The 17,275-nt window shown below is 49.1% G+C and overlaps 1 protein-coding gene across 3 annotated transcripts in view; it reads right to left on the reverse strand.

Moving 5' to 3' along the window:
* Positions 1–2,031: 2,031 nt before the first annotated feature.
* The window catches only part of POLD2 (DNA polymerase delta 2, accessory subunit), a 67,890-nt gene continuing 52,646 nt past the window's right edge, over positions 2,032–17,275 (reverse strand). For 2 of the 3 annotated variants that reach the window (XM_069214251.1, XM_069214250.1), the window contains exons 8-11: positions 7,624–7,781; positions 4,303–4,430; positions 3,850–3,951; positions 2,032–2,680 (exon numbers count right to left, since the gene is read on the reverse strand). In XM_069214251.1, coding sequence (XP_069070352.1) covers positions 2,508–2,680; positions 3,850–3,951; positions 4,303–4,430; positions 7,624–7,781 — 561 coding nt within the window. In that variant the 3' untranslated portion in view covers positions 2,032–2,507. The remainder of the gene's footprint in view (positions 2,681–3,849; positions 3,952–4,302; positions 4,431–7,623; positions 7,782–17,275) is intronic. The other variant, XM_069214252.1, reaches the window with a different exon arrangement.

The raw sequence follows: 17,275 nt of genomic DNA on the forward strand, positions 1-17,275 counted from the left end.
CTCTGAAGCCTCCGTTCCAATTCTTCGAACTCCCTAACTGTTTTTTGCTTCTTGTGAGCAAATATATTCTGGGTTCTGTCCCTTAACAGTGCCTTGTAGCCCTCCCATAATATTACACTCGAACTTACTGAGCCCTCATTCTCTGTGAAGAAGAGTTGGGATTTGGTTTGGACTCCCTCAATGTGTTCTTATCTTCTAATTCCCTGGCATTCAAACTCAACACCCTGTCGGCCTGTGGGGTTTCTGTCCCATCGAGACCCAAAGCAGGGAGTGATCAGATAAACCCCTGGCCACATATTCTGCCCAACATGCTGTCCGGCCTTCCCCAGCCAAGACAAAGACATAGTCCAATCTGGAAAATAACCTATGTGTACCTGAGTAATAGGAATATCCTCTGTCACCTGGGTGGAAACGTCACTGCAGGTCTCTTTTCATACATTTTTGAAACATTTGTAGTGCCTGATGTAGTTTTCAATGTTGATCATTGTATTGCTTGTTTTATCTACATTTAGTGCCCAAAAATAAATGTTTATGTCAGGGTATGGGTGGAAGAGATCATGCCTGAAGATGAACTACAAGAACTGAATGGGTGTTATGGCACATAAGTGATCAGTACATAGTGGCACCAGAGAGAATATTCAAATGAATGGTTTACACCGCTGTAAGAATATGGCGAGTTGTATGGAAGTCCAAGGCCCATGGCAAGTTAGAGGACTTCTGCAAGTTTTATGTTTCAGGCTGTGCAATGGATGGGTGTTTCATGAGGAACATGGCCTATGATCTGAACAGGAGGAGAAAGAAACGCTTATTTTGCCTTTCACAGCTCTTGCTTGAGAAACACTGAGACACGACTCAGAGAACGGCCTTGTGATGAGTAACATAAGCCGGTGCAGTGAGGAGCAAAGCGATAGCGGTCTTCACATCACCAGCAGCTCCTTGTGGAGAGAACGATTCGGGTTTGTTATGGTAGAGAATCAAAATACTTTTGGGTAATTAAGGCCAGTCATAAAGCACATTTGCTTGCCACTTCCAGTAAATCACATCCATTTCTATCATATTCCAGGTGCCTTCTCGCAATTTAACAACTACTCTTCTTTTCACATGATTTGAGTAATATGTGTGGTGTCATTATACACAATGGGAAGGTGGATTTGTGTAGCTAGAGGCACCGTCCCTTAAAAATAACCTGTGCCCCCACATCCGCAAAAGGCCCTGCCTTCCAGCTACACTGTACTGGAAGGCAGCCACATGGTTTTACTCGTATCTATGAGAAAGATCTTACTAATGTAAGAATACAGTGAAAGAAATCAAGGTGTTATCTTCAATCAGGTCAAATGACTTAAAGTTATTTTTTTCACAAACTCCAGCCTGCGCTTTCTGCAATTATGGTAACACCTATCTTGCCTACATTGATTACTCCAGTTTGCAACACAAGAGAAAACGTGCACTTCCACAGAAACGCAGTTTGTGCCGTTTAAAGGCAGATGAAATGCTGACAGACTGAGCATTTCGAACACTCAAAGTATCAATTGTTCTCTCACTGCTTTCAAAACATGACATTCTTCTGAGAGTTTGCATCAAGTCTTCGAAGCAAAAAGGTCAGCAGCTCTTAGGGAAAATTAGCATATCTAATTTCTTTACTAAAAATAATACTTTTTCTTCGAGGCGCTCATATTAATTGCAATCTCTCTATACTATTGTAATATTACATGTTAATTTTGTTTTATAAATGTGAATTTCCTTGATATCTGAAGAAAGTCTCCCTCAGTGGCTAGAAGTACATATGTATTAACAGAGAAAGAAACTCCCTAGGACCAAACCACATAAACCTGGTGTCACAAAATACCTTTTTACTTTCCACAGCCAAGAAACTCCTGTGAACGTAGTGATCGGCCACTTTTGGGATGAGGCATCTGGTCAAACGGTGCACAAGGAGTCTTGATGACATGTGGCATTCCAGGCCGTCCACAGCTGCAGAACACAAAGCTCACACTCCTCAGGCCTTTGACCAATGAAGCAGACATCTTCAAGTGAATCTTGAATGGATTTTATTTCGGGTACTTTTACAAGTAACAGTATAAAAATAAGAATGGGCGATGTTTCATTTCTTCTATACACCCCAGGAGCTCTTGTTCATTCAATAACACTGCACCAGTCTTCTAGCAGGCTACTTACTATACACCTCATCCCTTGATCCTTCTTTACATAACTCTCTATCATAGGCCTCAACCAGCTCGAAGGTTTTCTGTGCAGCCCTACGCCCCCTCCGAAAATGTGCATGTCAACTAACTGCCTACCCACCTTGTGTGGACAGCATGGGCATGCATTTCTTGTCTCTGGTACTTCAGCAGCAGTGGCTGTCACCGTGGTTCATTTGGAAGCAATACTGACATTTCACCTAACATCCTGGGTAGACAGACTGTACTTCATCAATAGCGAAAAAAAACCTTCAGCCTTCGCATTCAGTCCTTCCCGATCATAACCAATGGCATGCAATCTACAAGTCTTTAGTGGCCAAGGTTCATGGCTTTGTCTCCCTCCTCTTCATCATCATCCTCACCATTGAAGGTGGAGAAACAGATGGGCTGGCACTCCAGAGTGCGAAGGTTCAAAAGGCAGGCCACTTGTGAGACGCTGAATTCTGGGATAGCGAGCAGGAGGACCCGCTGTCCATCCATTCCTAGCGCCCAATGAAAAAGACAAAATCAGGCATCTTGGTAGCAGGGAACAATCAGCAACACAAGACCAGAGAGAGGCAAACAAAGAAGTGAAGCGTCACTTAAGCTGTGTGTGGGTCCCGGTGCTGGAGCTGGCTGGGGGTGCTTCGAGTAGGAATGAGCTGCATTTATAGATCTGGATATTGGTTTGAATACTATAACAGGTGGAGGTGTTTTGGGTCAGAAATGAGGTGCATGAGGATGCTGCGGGTGAATATTTAGGAACATTGACAGATCTGTGTGTAGGTGCTGGAGGTCTGTACTGAGGTGCATTTGTAGATCTGAGTATGGGTTTTCTAATGTTGCCGGCCATTGTTGAGGTTCAACGGAAGGGTTGAACATGGGTTCAAATAGGGGATTAGGAGGTAGCGCTGCAGGTCAGTGCTCAGTACTGGTTCTCATAGTATAGGTCAATGCTGGGGTGCACTGGCAAAGCAGTACATGGGTCCTCATACTGGGATAGAAGGCAGTGTTGCAGGTCACTGTTGAGGTGCACTTGCTGATCTGTTGCTGGGTTCCAACACTGCAGGGCAATGTTGCGGTACCCTACAAACATGCATATAGGTTCTAATAAGGTGGCACTATGTGGGGCTGTAGGACAGTACTGTGACAAAGTGACAAAGGTGTCTTATGGTTTCTATGGAACAAAAGGGAGGTGAATAGTCAGGTTGCAGTGCATCCTTAGAGCTGTGTGTATAGCTCTAAGGATGCTCTATATAGTGTATCGAGTATAGTGGGATAGTAAGATGCACTGTGGTCCAGAGTAATGGGCATTGCAAACGTTGTGTGTGGTCTCTGTTCTTTAACAGCAAAGAGTGCTGCAGGTCAGGAATGAGATTTATTTTCTAGATCTCTGTCACTATATGTGCAGACACTCTTCTCCACACTTCTAACCTGCACACATTTTCTATCGCACGTGTATATTTCTGTTTCTGCCACCACTCCTCCCAAGCCCAGAGCTGCAGCAGGCCTGGGCACGGTGAACAGAAAAGAAGCAATGGAGTACCTCTGAGAAATGTGTTCCCTCAACCCTGTTTTTGTGGTAGGTCAGTCCCTGCTTAAATGGATCACATAATACCACTTAAGGACTATTTGCGTGCTAACAAGGTCATCGATTGGACCGGTTCCTCACCTTTGACTTCCTTTGATTTGAAGGCAGGTGCATTGCCGCAGAAGTAGACAGCAGGACAGTCTTGCAAAATGAACGGGTCTGACTTATAAAAAGGGTAGCACCCTGTGAAGGGAAGAACATAAATCAGCATCCGATGGATAAGCAGGCGGGTTTCAGAGAATCATCTCAATGAATGGGCAGGGTGGTCATTGTTGGAAAGGGGAAACTTGGGTATATGAGGAGAGGCCCTGTAGTACATAGTGAGATCAAGAAAGGTAGGGCATTGGCTTCTTATTGCAGGGGAGAATTTGAGGGGCAGAAGAGAGGCCTTTCAGAATAGGGAGGGGGGTGGTGGGGAGGTCTTGAAGGAGGTTCAATCACTGGTTCGGTTGGCAGCAGGGAGATGCCCTATCACAGAGGCTAGAGGATGGTAGGTGAGAAAGCGAGGAACTATCTGTGCCCCTTTGACCTCACCTAGCGTGTCAGGAGAAGTAGGGCTCAGGTGTCCGATTCTCAGAGTCCACTCCAGGATCTCCAGGTGGTCCTCCATGTTGCTGTACTTATAGATATCACTGACGTTCTGTCCCGAAGTTCCAAGAAACCTAAGGAAGCAACACAGAGGCAGAATCGTCAGGACCATGGAAGCAACAGTGCTCACTTAACCTAGAGGCAGGATCACCACATGCATGTAGAAACAAATTCATGTGACAGAGGACAGGATTAGCCAATGCATCATGTGACAGAGGGCAAGAGCGACACGTATGAAAATAAAAATCATGAGCTGGAGGGCAAGGCGATTGCAAGAATGTAGAAAAAAGCTGATGTGACAGAGGGGCAGGATCAGAACACGGAGAGAGAAAACAAGGTGATGTGACAGAGGGCCGGATCAACAGATGCATGTAAAAAACAAGCTGATGTGACAAGGCAAGATCGACATGCATGTAGAATAATAGTAGGGGGTAAGAAACGGAGATGTAGACAGAACGTTACAGGACAAATGCTGGTCTTATTGCATTGCCCAAACTACTAGCGTCTCTATGATTTATAGACACGAGTTATTGCATGACAAATATCTGCCTCAGCTTTAACACACACCTGAAAAAAGTCAACTTCAGTATAAGCCACAGATGTCAAGAGATGTGGGAATGCCACATCACACATTTATACATTTGGCATGGCAATGCCCAGGTGTGAGCACATAGTGGAAACAAGTATTCAACAACTTGAAAAGGATGATTAAATACACCCTACAGATATCAATACAATTGGTGCACTTGGAATATGTGCACCCTACTCCAAGATCCGTCAGAAAGTTTGCGGCAAAGGGTTTAATGATTGCTAAGGGTACATAGGCAATAACGTGGTTCAAAGGTCCATTTCCCCAGATTAAACACTGGACTAAGGCTATGAGGACATGCAACAATAAGGCAGAACCAGTTGATGCTATCCAACCTGTTAAATCCAGGCGGAAAGACATAGGGGGGCTCTTGAGATTTTACCTGGCATCCCAACTAGAAGTGACTGACCATGCAGAGCAGGAAAGATGTACTGAGGGTCTGGTGTGACCAGTCTCAAGATTCAGAGCTAATGCACTCATTAGAATGACTGTATTGGGTGTGGCTTTCCTTGAGGTTAGTAGGCTGGGTTAAATGGTCACCAGTATTGAGACAAAATATTGCATACATTATGGGAGAAGTTATGCCAATGAAGTAGATGATTGTATATTGAACGGAGGTGTTCCGATACTCACAACAGATACTTGTTCAATGCTTATGGCTATTGGGACGAAGTAACTGGCTGTCAACATGAGGCTACTCTTAGGGTTACGATCATTTCGGAACGCATGTCAACAGTTTACCCTATGATGACTTTTCTGTAGCAGTAATTTTGATGACTATAGGAAAACTAAATACAAAAAGCATATTTACTGAGTGTTGAGGAATATAATACATCTACGGTGCTAGGACCGATTGCCTTCCTCTGGACACTGCAGATGAATGGATGACAGAGGAGAAAAATGAACATATGCACTTCGGACACAAAGTATGCATCTGTAATCTAGAGATGAAACGACCTGCAAGGAAGGTGATTTTACATACTGGTTAATACAGGAAAAAGAGAAACACTCAATGGCAAAGGAGCTTTGGGCAAAAGGAACCCCAGAAGCAACAGCTGTGGTGGAAATGGGAAAAGGAGGGCGCAAGAAGACACGGATGCAGTGGACTTGGGTACTCTCACGTGTCCAGACATTCAGACGGACAATATTAGACACATAGCTACATGGACCAAAAGATCAAGCGAAAGTGGGAATGAAGACGATTAATCAGTCCTAACTATAGGGAGACAGGGAACTAAGACAACAGTGAGGGCCTTAGAACCCAAATCAGGAGCAATACATCCCAAATAAGAAACAGGATGCTCATAAACATTGCACTACAAAGAATGACACAAACCCCCCACAGTAACTTGAAAGGACACAGAGTCAATTGTTCGTACAAGAAATCACTGCCATAGCTGAAACGGGTAAGATGAAGGGACTAAGCCACAAACCCATCCTGCAAAGCATGTAGCTGAGTAATCCATACCATAAGTTTTACTTACAGAAGTTAAGTTGGGGTGGGTCACAGAATATGTGTTCCTCCCCACCGAAACAGTGGCAAAGTTAAGCCATCACCCCTACAAACTGCATCATGCAACGATATTCCTTTCCCACTGTATGGAAGTTTTTGTAAGTTCTGTTTTTGCTAAAAAGAGGACACTGGAAAATTTCCTGGAAATTATAACACAAAACGTAATATTATGTTCATATGTCTGCCATTCTTTGATGCTCCCTTTTAAAAGTATGTCCTTTGAACTCTTAAACATAACATTACTTCAGCTAGAATATTTTCAATGAATACAGAAAAAGGCAAACATATAGTTAACGGGGGACTAACATTGCACAAAAAATACCTGATTAATTGATAAACACAAGGGGTACATTTAGAAAGAGCCATCTGATTTATATTTACTTTTTAATTTAATGTTTTCACCTTCACAATGTCTTAGGACTCCCCTGGTGCACCATGGGTAATATGGGATGTGACTAACGGTTTTTACCCCAAAGGGGCAGTAGGTGACGACAGCTATGATCTGTCAAAGACCCGAGCACGAGCCAAGGAGACACCAGGTTTAACCAGAAGTCACCGAGCATGGTCATCAAAACAAACAATTATAATCTACAACTCTAATAGTGATAACAGCTGTTATACTGTCTTTGCAATTCTTAATGTGACTTAATGAAACAGAGATGATACAGAGACACCAGTACCTCTCAGACGAGAGCAGCAGACATGTCAGTACCTGAAATCATGTTCATGACGTGTAGTTACTGTGGCAGTGATCATTGATAGCTTCAAGCACTTAATCATTTCTTATCAAAGATATTATTCCAGAAATCAGTCTCCCAAAAGTTAATTATGGCAGCAATCATGCACCAGCAGATAGTGACTGTAAAAGTGCAAGTAATCAAAGGCCCATCAGATACTTATTGTGTTGGTAATTATGTACTCACCAGAAATAATGTAGGTACATCACACTGAACCATCATCATTACTTGTTTGATTTGTTTTTGTCGGTATTTTAGAGTATTTATCAATTGTTGTGTAATAGACAAATACATATAGTGCTCAGAGTGAAATGGAAATGTGGTCTAGGTGCGCACACAGTCCGTGGTTTGGTGGCATTGATGTATTATCCGTGTGCTGAGTCAGAGCATTCTAGGGACCAATGCAGCGACTGGTTGAGTCTCCTCACCTGACGCCATCGATGACTGCCTGGTAGGGGTTGGTAACCAGCTGCAAGGTGGAGTACACAGCAGCCTGTGGGAACATGCAGTGATGCAGAGGCTGCTGTGGGAGTGTGTAGTTTGTAGGGTCATACTGCCCGGGCATCACATCCACGGAAACGGAGGCCTGAAATGTAAAACAAATCCATCAGCTAACCAGGAAACTCAATCACAGCACTGAGCTTCTGCAATGACAGCTATAAACCAAATACAGAACTCAACCTCAAAAGCCAGTTCCTGCAGTTGGAGTTTGACAGGTCTCAACCATTATTATCCTTCGTCCAATAGGAGTGTCAATGCCTATAGGTGAACTCAATGACTGTGATGCACTGCTGCAGGGTCAACACCACAGGTAACGTCAATGTTTTAGCTACACAAGGGGGTGGGGTCTGTACCTAAAAATAAACAATGTTATTCACCTTTTTTCAATCTGCTTGTTTCATCAAGACGAAGCTTTTGAGTCATACTTCCTGTCGCCCCCACTTTCTGATGTCAAAGTTACCCACTCCAGCCATTTGTCAAAACCCAGAATTCTCTTCAGGATTGAAAAGTCATTCCCTCAACTATGCCCAACTAATGAGGAATGTTAATTTACGAAATGAAACCAGGGAAGAGTTTCCTATGTTTGTTAAAGACCCAGATTGTACATAAAAGAAGTGGTGGGCCAGAGATACTGACAAGTGGCTTGAAGGGAAGTAGCCCCAACTACCCAGTTACCCCAATTTTGGTAGATGTGAGCACTCTGAATATTGAGGAAGATTGAAACAATGCCCATCGCCTTGTTAAAAGCTCCCCATAGCCTTGTTAAAAACTCTGGGAGTAGTGTTTAAACAGAACAGCAGAATCTTCTATTGAAAGTGACCGCCTCATTCCCCAAACCAGATGAGTTTTATCTGATGTCATACAGAAATATGCAGCATAGATGCCACTCAGTTTGAGGATAAACAAACAACCTACCTTCAGTAACACCTTTTCTGGTAGAGATGCTGTAGGAAGTTGGCTCTGTATGTGCTATTTCAAAGTAAGGAATAGCATGCACAGAATCCAAGGGTTCCCCTTAGAGGTAAAATAGTGGTAATAATAGATAATACTAATGCTCTATTTTGTGGTAGTGTGGTCGAGCAGTAGGCTTATCCAAGGAGTAGTGTTTAAGCATTTGTTGTACATACACATAGACAATAAATGAGGTACACACACTCAGAGACAAATCCAGCCAATAGGTTTTTATATAGAAAAATATCTTTTCTTAGTTTATTTTAAGAACCACAGGTTCAAATTCTACATGTAATATCTCATTCGAAAGGTATTGCAGGTAAGTACTTTAGGAACTTCAAATCATTGCATGTATACTTTTCAAGTTATTGACAAATAGCTGTTTTAAAAGTGGACACAGTGCAATTTTCACAGTTCCTGGGGGAGGTAAGTTTTTGTTAGTTTTACCAGGTAAGTAGGTCACTTACAGGGTTCAGTTCTTGGTCCAAGGTAGCCCACCGTTGGGGGTTCAGAGCAACCCCAAAGTCACCACACCAGCAGCTCAGGGCCGGTCAGGTGCAGAGTTCAAAGTGGTGCCCAAAACACATAGGCTAGAATGGAGAGAAGGGGGTGCCCCGGTTCCGGTCTGCTTGCAGGTAAGTACCCGCGTCTTCGGAGGGCAGACCAGGGGGGTTTTGTAGGGCACCGGGGGGGGACACAAGCCCACACAGAAATTTCACCCTCAGCAGCGCGGGGGCGGCCGGGTGCAGTGTAGAAACAAGCGTCGGGTTTTCAATGTTAGTCTATGAGAGATCTCGGGATCTCTTCAGCGCTGCAGGCAGGAAAGGGGGGGGTTCCTCGGGGAAACCTCCACTTGGGCAAGGGAGAGGGACTCCTGGGGGTCACTCCTCCAGTGAAAGTCCGGTCCTTCAGGTCCTGGGGGCTGCGGGTGCAGGGTCTCTCCCAGGTGTCGGGACTTAGGTTTCAGAGAGTCGCGGTCAGGGGAAGCCTCGGGATTCCCTCTGCAGGCGGCGCTGTGGGGGCTCAGGGGGGACAGGTTTTGGTACTCACAGTATCAGAGTAGTCCTGGGGTCCCTCCTGAGGCGTCGGATCTCCACCAGCCGAGTCGGGGTCGCCGGGTGCAGTGTTGCAAGTCTCACGCTTCTTGCGGGGAGCTTGCAGGGTTCTTTCAAGGCTGCTGGAAACAAAGTTGCAGCCTTTCTTGGAGCAGGTCCGCTGTCCTCGGGAGTTTCTTGTCTTTTCGAAGCAGGGGCAGTCCTCAGAGGATGTCGAGGTCGCTGGTCCCTTTGGAAGGCGTCGCTGGAGCAGGATCTTTGGAAGGCAGGAGACAGGCCGGTGAGTTTCTGGAGCCAAGGCAGTTGTCGTCTTCTGGTCTTCCTCTGCAGGGGTTTTTCAGCTAGGCAGTCCTTCTTCTTGTAGTTGCAGGAATCTAATTTTCTAGGGTTCAGGGTAGCCCTTAAATACTAAATTTAAGGGCGTGTTTAGGTCTGGGGGGTTAGTAGCCAATCAATCAATCAATCAATCAATCAAAGGCATTTGTATAGCGCACTGCTCACCCGGAGGGTCTCAAGGCGCTGGGGGGGGGGGGGGAACGCTACTGCTCGAACAGCCAGGTCTTGAGTTGCTTCCTGAAGGCGAGATGGTCTTGCGTTGTCCGGAGGTGGATGGGGAGGGAGTTCCATGTCTTGGCTGCCAGGTAGGAGAAGGATCTTCCTCCGGCGGTGGCTCTGCGGATGCGGGGGACGGTGGCGAGAGCGAGGCTGGCGGAGCGGAGCTGGCGGGTGGGCTTGTGGAAGGTCAGGCGGCTGTTGAGGATCTTGGGGCCCAGGTCGTGGAGGGCCTTGTGTGCATGGGTGAGGAGTCGGAACGTGATTCTTTTGTTGACGGGGAGCCAGTGCAGGTCTCTCAGGTGTTCGGAGATGTGGCTGTGTCGGGGGATGTCCAGGATGAGTCGTGCTGAGGCGTTCTGGATCCGTTGGAGTTTCTTCTGGAAATTGGCGGCGGTGCCGGCGTAGAGGGCGTTCCCGTAGTCCAGCCGACTGGTGACGAGGGCCTGGGTGACCGTCTTCCTGGTCTCGGTGGGGATCCACCGGAAGATCTTTCGAAGCATGCGCAGGGTGTTGAAGCATGAAGATGAGACGGCGTTGACTTGTCTGGTCATCGAGAGGGAGGAGTCCAGGATGAAGCCTAGGTTGCGAGCGTGGTCCGTTGGCTTGGGGGTGGCTCCCAGGGCGGGGGGCCACCAGGAGTCGTCCCAGGCGGATGGTGATGATCCCAGGATGAGGACCTCCGTCTTGTCTGAGTTCAGTTTCAGGCGGCTGTTCTTCATCCATTCGGCGACGTCTTTCATCCCTTCGTGTAGGCTGGCTCTGGCAGCGTCCGGGTCGCTGGTGAGGGAGAGGATCAGCTGGGTGTCGTCGGCGTAGGTGATGATCTTGAGGTTGTGTTGACGTGCAATGGTTGCGAGGGGGCTCATATAGACGTTGAAGAGGGTGGGGCTGAGCGATGACCCTTGTGGAACTCCGCAGATGACTTCGGTGGCCGCTGACCGGAACGGGGGGAGGCGGACTCTCTGGGTTCTTCCGGCGAGGAATGAGGTGATCCACTCCAGGGCCTTCTCCTGGATGCCGGTGTTGTTCAGGCGCTGTACCAGGGTGCGGTGGCAGACAGTGTCGAACGCTGCGGAGAGGTCCAGGAGGATGAGGGCCGCAGTTTCCCCATTGTCCATTAGGGATCTGATGTCGTCTGTGGCTGCGATGAGGGCGGTCTCCGTGCTGTGGTTGGCTCGGAAGCCGGATTGCGAGTGGTCGAGGGATCCGTTGGTCTCGAGGAAGGCAGCTAGCTGTCTGTTGACGGTCTTCTCGATGACTTTGGCAGGAAACGGGAGGAGCGAGATGGGGCGGTAGTTCTTGAGGTCGGAGGGGTCTGCAGTTGGTTTCTTCAGCAGGGCACTGATCTCGGCGTGTTTCCAGCACTCCGGAAAGGTGGAGGTGTTGAAGGAGGCGTTGACGATGTCACGGAGGTGGGGTGCGATGATGTGGTCGGCCGTGTTGAAGATGTGGTGTGGGCAGGGGTCCGTAGGGGATCCGGAGTGGATGGTGTTCATTGTGCGTGTTGTGTCTTCGGTGCTGACTGGGGTCCAGGTGCGGAGGGTGGCGGTGGGGGGCATCTGTTCGGTGGTGGGGTTTGTGGTTGGTGGGCCGAAGCTGTTGTGAATGTTGGCGATCTTGTCGTGGAAGAAGGCTGCGAGGGAGTCGCAGAGGTCTTGCGAGGGAGTGATGTCATTGTTTCCGGCGTCGGGGTTGGAGAGCTCTTTGACGATGCTGAAGAGTTCCTTGCTGTTGTGGGTGTTGTTGTCCAGTCGTTCCTTGAAGGCTGTCTTCTTTGTGGCGCGGATCAGTTGGTGGTGTTTGCGGGTGGCGTGTTTGAGGGCCGTCATGTTGTCTGTGGTCTGGTTGGTGCGCCAGGTGTTCTCCAGGGAGCGGCAGTTCTTCTTGGAGGTGATGAGCTCGTCGGTGAACCAGGAGGCTTTCTTGCTGCTGCGTCTGCTGGGGGGGTTCTTCTTCAGTGGTGCGAGGGCATCTGCGCAGTTGGTGATCCACTGTGTGAGGTTGTTGGCGGCTTCGTTGGGGTCCGTTGAGCTGGTGGGGGGGTTCTGGCTGAGGAAGGTGGTGAGCTGGTCGCCGGTGATCTTGTTCCAGCTCCTGCGGGGGGTTTGTTGAGGGTGGTGGTGGGTCGTCGTTTTACTGAAGCTGAAGTGGACGCAGCTGTGGTCAGTCCACTGGAGATTGGTGGAGTGGCTGAAGGTGACATATTTGCTGGATGAGAAGACTGGGTCAAGCGTGTGGCCGGCGTGGTGGGTAGGGGTGGTTACCAGTTGCTTGAGTCCGAGGTTGGCCAGGTTGGCCAGTAGAGCAGTGGTGTTGCGGTCCTTGTCGTCCTCCAGGTGGAAGTTGAGGTCCCCCAGGAGGATGTAGTCGGTGGAATTGATGGCGTGGGGGCTGACGAAGTCTGTGATGTCTTCGCTGAACTGTGTGCGTGGTCCCGGTGGTCTGTAGATGAGGGTGCCTCTGAGCGTGGTCTTGGGGTTGGTGTGTATCTGGAAGTGGAGGTGTTCGGCGGAGGTGAAGGTGTCATCGGAGTTGGTCGTGATGCGGATGGTGTTCTTGTGGATGATGGCGATGCCTCCTCCTGTCTGGTTGACGCGGTCCCTCCTGGTGATTTTGTAGCCTTCTGGGACTGCGATGGCAACGTCGGGTGCTGAGGAGGCGTTCATCCAGGTTTCCGTCAGGAAGGCGATGTCTGGTGCTGTCGAGTCGAGGAGGTTCCAGAGTTCGACGGCATGCCTGTGAACGGAGCGGGTGTTGAGCAGGATGCACATCAGGTGTTTGTTGCTGGGGCTCGGTTTAGTAGGTGCAGTGTTGGGTCGTAGGCTGGTGAAGCGGCAGGTCAGGCAGGTGAAGGGTCCGTGGGTGCGTCTCGGGGTGGCTCGGTAGCAGGCGGTGTTTCGGCCGGCGTTGAGTGCGTGGAGGGTTCTGGCATCGTAGCTGTGCAGGGTGTGCTGGCGAGGGCGAGGACCAGGGGGTCTGGCGCTGGGCGCGGTCCAGGCGCGGACGGGCGCAGACGGGCTTACCTTTGGCGCACCTTCGGCGCTCAGTCGGAGCTCCCGCTGCGCGCGTCCGCTGCGCGGTCGCTCTGGGGGCGTCATAAGTAAGGAGCCGGGAGGGAGGAGCAGCTGGGTGGCGGGAGCGGTCCGGCGAATGGAATCACAGGGGGGCGGGGCCGCAGGGAGGCAGCGGCGGGAAATCCCAGGAGTAGCGAACGAAGGAATCTGCAGGCAGGAGGCGGCAAAGGCAGGCAGGAGCGGCAGCAGTGAGTGGGGCGACCAAGCCCTGTGGAGGGCTGAGCCAATGGCTACTAGCCCTGAGGGTGGGTACACCCTCTTTGTGCCTCCTCCCAAGGGGAGGGGGTCACAATCCTAACCCTATTGGGGGAATCCTCCATCTGCAAGATGGAGGATTTCTAAAAGTTAGAGTCACTTCAGCTCAGGACACCTTAGGGGCTGTCCTGACTGGCCAGTGACTCCTCCTTGTTTTTCTCATTATTTTCTCCGGCCTTGCCGCCAAAAGTGGGGCCTGGCCGGAGGGGGCGGGCAACTCCACTAGCTGGAGTGTCCTGCTGGGTTGGCACAAAGGAGGTGAGCCTTTGAGGCTCACCGCCAGGTGTGACAACTCCGGCCTGGGGGAGGTGTTAGCATCTCCACCCAGTGCAGGCTTTGTTACTGGCCTCAGAGTGACAAAGGCACTCTCCCCATGGGGCCAGCAACATGTCTCGGTTTGTGGCAGGCTGCTAGAACTAGTCAGCCTACACAGATAGTCGGTTAAGTTTCAGGGGGCACCTCTAAGGTGCCCTCTGGGGTGTATTTTACAATAAAATGTACACTGGCATCAGTGTGCATTTATTGTGCTGAGAAGTTTGATACCAAACTTCCCAGTTTTCAGTGTAGCCATTATGGTGCTGTGGAGTTCGTGTTTGACAAACTCCCAGACCATATACTCTTATGGCTACCCTGCACTTACAATGTCTAAGGTTTTGTTTAGACACTGTAGGGGTACCATGCTCATGCACTGGTACCCTCACCTATGGTATAGTGCACCCTGCCTTAGGGCTGTAAGGCCTGCTAGAGGGGTGTCTTACCTATACTGCATAGGCAGTGAGAGGCTGGCATGGCACCCTGAGGGGAGTGCCATGTCGACTTACTCGTTTTGTCCTCACTAGCACACACAAGCTGGCAAGCAGGGTGTCTGTGCTGAGTGAGGGGTCTCCAGGGTGGCATAAGACATGCTGCAGCCCTTAGAGACCTTCCTTGGCATCAGGGCCCTTGGTACTAGAAGTACCAGTTACAAGGGACTTATCTGGATGCCAGGGTCTGCCAATTGTGGATACAAAAGTACAGGTTAGGGAAAGAACACTGGTGCTGGGGCCTGGTTAGCAGGCCTCAGCACACTTTCAATTGTAAACATAGCATCAGCAAAGGCAAAAAGTCAGGGGGCAACCATGCCAAGGAGGCATTTCCTTACACAACCCCCCCCCAAACAAAAGAGGATGAGACTAACCTTTCCCAAGAGAGTCTTCATTTTCTAAGTGGAAGAACCTGGAAAGGCCATCTGCATTGGCATGGGCAGTCCCAGGTCTGTGTTCCACTATAAAGTCCATTCCCTGTAGGGAGATGGACCACCTCAACAGTTTAGGATTTTCACCTTTCATTTGCATCAGCCATTTGAGAGGTCTGTGGTCGGTTTGAACTAGGAAGTGAGTCCCAAAGAGGTATGGTCTCAGCTTCTTCAGGGACCAAACCACAGCAAAGGCCTCCCTCTCAATGGCACTCCAACGCTGCTCCCTGGGGAGTAACCTCCTGCTAATGAAAGCAACAGGCTGGTCAAGGCCATCATCATTTGTTTGGGACAAAACTGCCCCTATCCCATGTTCAGAGGCATCAGTCTGCACAATGAACCGCTTAGAATAATCTGGAGCTTTGAGAACTGGTGCTGAGCACATTGCTTGTTTCAGGGTGTCAAAGGCCTGTTGGCATTCCACAGTCCAGTTCACTTTCTTGGGCATTTTCTTGGAGGTTAGTTCAGTGAGGGCTGTCACAATGGATCCATATCCCTTCACAAACCTCCTGTAATACCCAGTCAAGCCAAGGAATGCCCTGACTTGAGTCTGGGTTTTTGGAGCTACCCAGTCCAGAATAGTCTGGATCTTGGGTTGGAGTGGCTGAACTTGGCCTCCACCTACAAGGTGTCCCAAGTAAACCACAGTTCCCTGCCCTATCTGGCATTTGGATGCCTTGATAGAGAGGCCTGCAGATTGCAGAGCCTTCAAAACCTTCCTCAGGTGGACCAGGTGATCCTGCCAGGTGGAGCTAAAGACAGCAATATCATCAAGATAAGCTGTGCTAAAGGACTCCAAGCCAGCAAGGACTTGATTCACCAACCTTTGGAAGGTGGCAGGGGCATTCTTTAAACCAAAGGGCATAACAGTAAACTGATAATGCCCATCAGGTGTGGAGAATGCTGTTTTCTCTTTTGCTCCAGGTGCCATTTTTATTTGCCAGTACCCTGCTGTCAAGTCAAAGGTACTTAGGAATTTGGCAGCACCTAATTTGTCTATGAGCTCATCAGCTCTTGGAATTGGATGAGCATCTGTCTTGGTGACAGAATTGAGCCCCCTGTAGTCCACACAAAACCTCATCTCTTTCTTTCCATCTTTGGTGTGAGGTTTGGGGACTAAGACCACTGGGCTAGCCCAGGGGCTGTCAGAGCGCTCAATCACTCCCAATTCCAGCATCTTGTGGACTTCCACCTTGATGCTTTTCTTAACATGGTCAGACTGTCTAAAGATTTTGTTCTTGACAGGCATGCTGTCTCCTGTGTCCACATCATGGGTACACAGGTGTGTCTGACCAGGGGTTAAGGAGAAGAGTTCAGGAAACTGTTGTAGGACTCTCCTACAATCAGCTTGCTGTTGGCCAGAGAGGGTGTCTGAGTAGATCACTCCATCTACTGTGCCATCTTTTGGGTCTGATGACAGAAGATCAGGGAGAGGTTCACTCTCTGCCTCCTGATCCTCATCTGTTACCATCAACAGATTCACATCAGCCCTGTCATGGAAGAGCTTAAGGCGGTTCACATGGATCACCCTCTTGGGGCTCCTGCTTGTGCCCAGGTCCACCAAGTAGGTGACCTGACTCTTCCTTTCTAGTACTGGGTAAGGGCCACTCCATTTGTCCTGGAGTGCCCTGGGAGCCACAGGCTCCAGAACCCAGACTTTCTGCCCTGGTTGGAACTCAACCAGTGCAGCCTTTTGGTCATACCAAAACTTCTGGAGCTGTTGGCTGGCCTCAAGGTTTTTGGTTGCCTTTTCCATGTACTCTGCCATTCTAGAGCGAAGGCCAAGTACATAGTCCACTATGTCCTGTTTAGGCTCATGGAGAGGTCTCTCCCAGCCTTCTTTAACAAGGGCAAGTGGTCCCCTTACAGGATGACCAAACAGAAGTTCAAAGGGTGAGAATCCTACTCCCTTCTGTGGCACCTCTCTGTAAGCGAAAAGCAGACATGGCAAGAGGACATCCCATCTCCTTTTGAGTTTTTCTGGGAGCCCCATGATCATGCCCTTTAATGTCTTGTTGAATCTCTCAACTAAACCATTAGTTTGTGGATGGTATGGTGTAGTGAATTTATAAGTCACCCCACACTCATTCCACATGTGCTTTAGGTATGCTGACATGAAGTTGGTACCTCTGTCAGACACCACCTCCTTAGGGAAACCCACTCTGGTAAAGATACCAATGAGGGCCTTGGCTACTGCAGGGGCAGTAGTCGACCTAAGGGGAATAGCTTCAGGATACCTGGTAGCATGATCCACTACTACCAGGATATACATGTTTCCTGATGCTGTGGGAGGTTCCAGTGGACCAACTATGTCCACACCCACTCTTTCAAAGGGAACCCCCACCACTGGAAGTGGAATGAGGGGGGCCTTTGGATGCCCACCTGTCTTACCACTGGCTTGACAGGTGGGGCAGGAGAGGCAAAACTCCTTAACCATGTTGGACATATTGGGCCA

The sequence above is a fragment of the Pleurodeles waltl genome, chromosome 11, assembly GCF_031143425.1.
Source record: "Pleurodeles waltl isolate 20211129_DDA chromosome 11, aPleWal1.hap1.20221129, whole genome shotgun sequence".
Classification (NCBI taxonomy): domain Eukaryota; kingdom Metazoa; phylum Chordata; class Amphibia; order Caudata; family Salamandridae; genus Pleurodeles; species Pleurodeles waltl.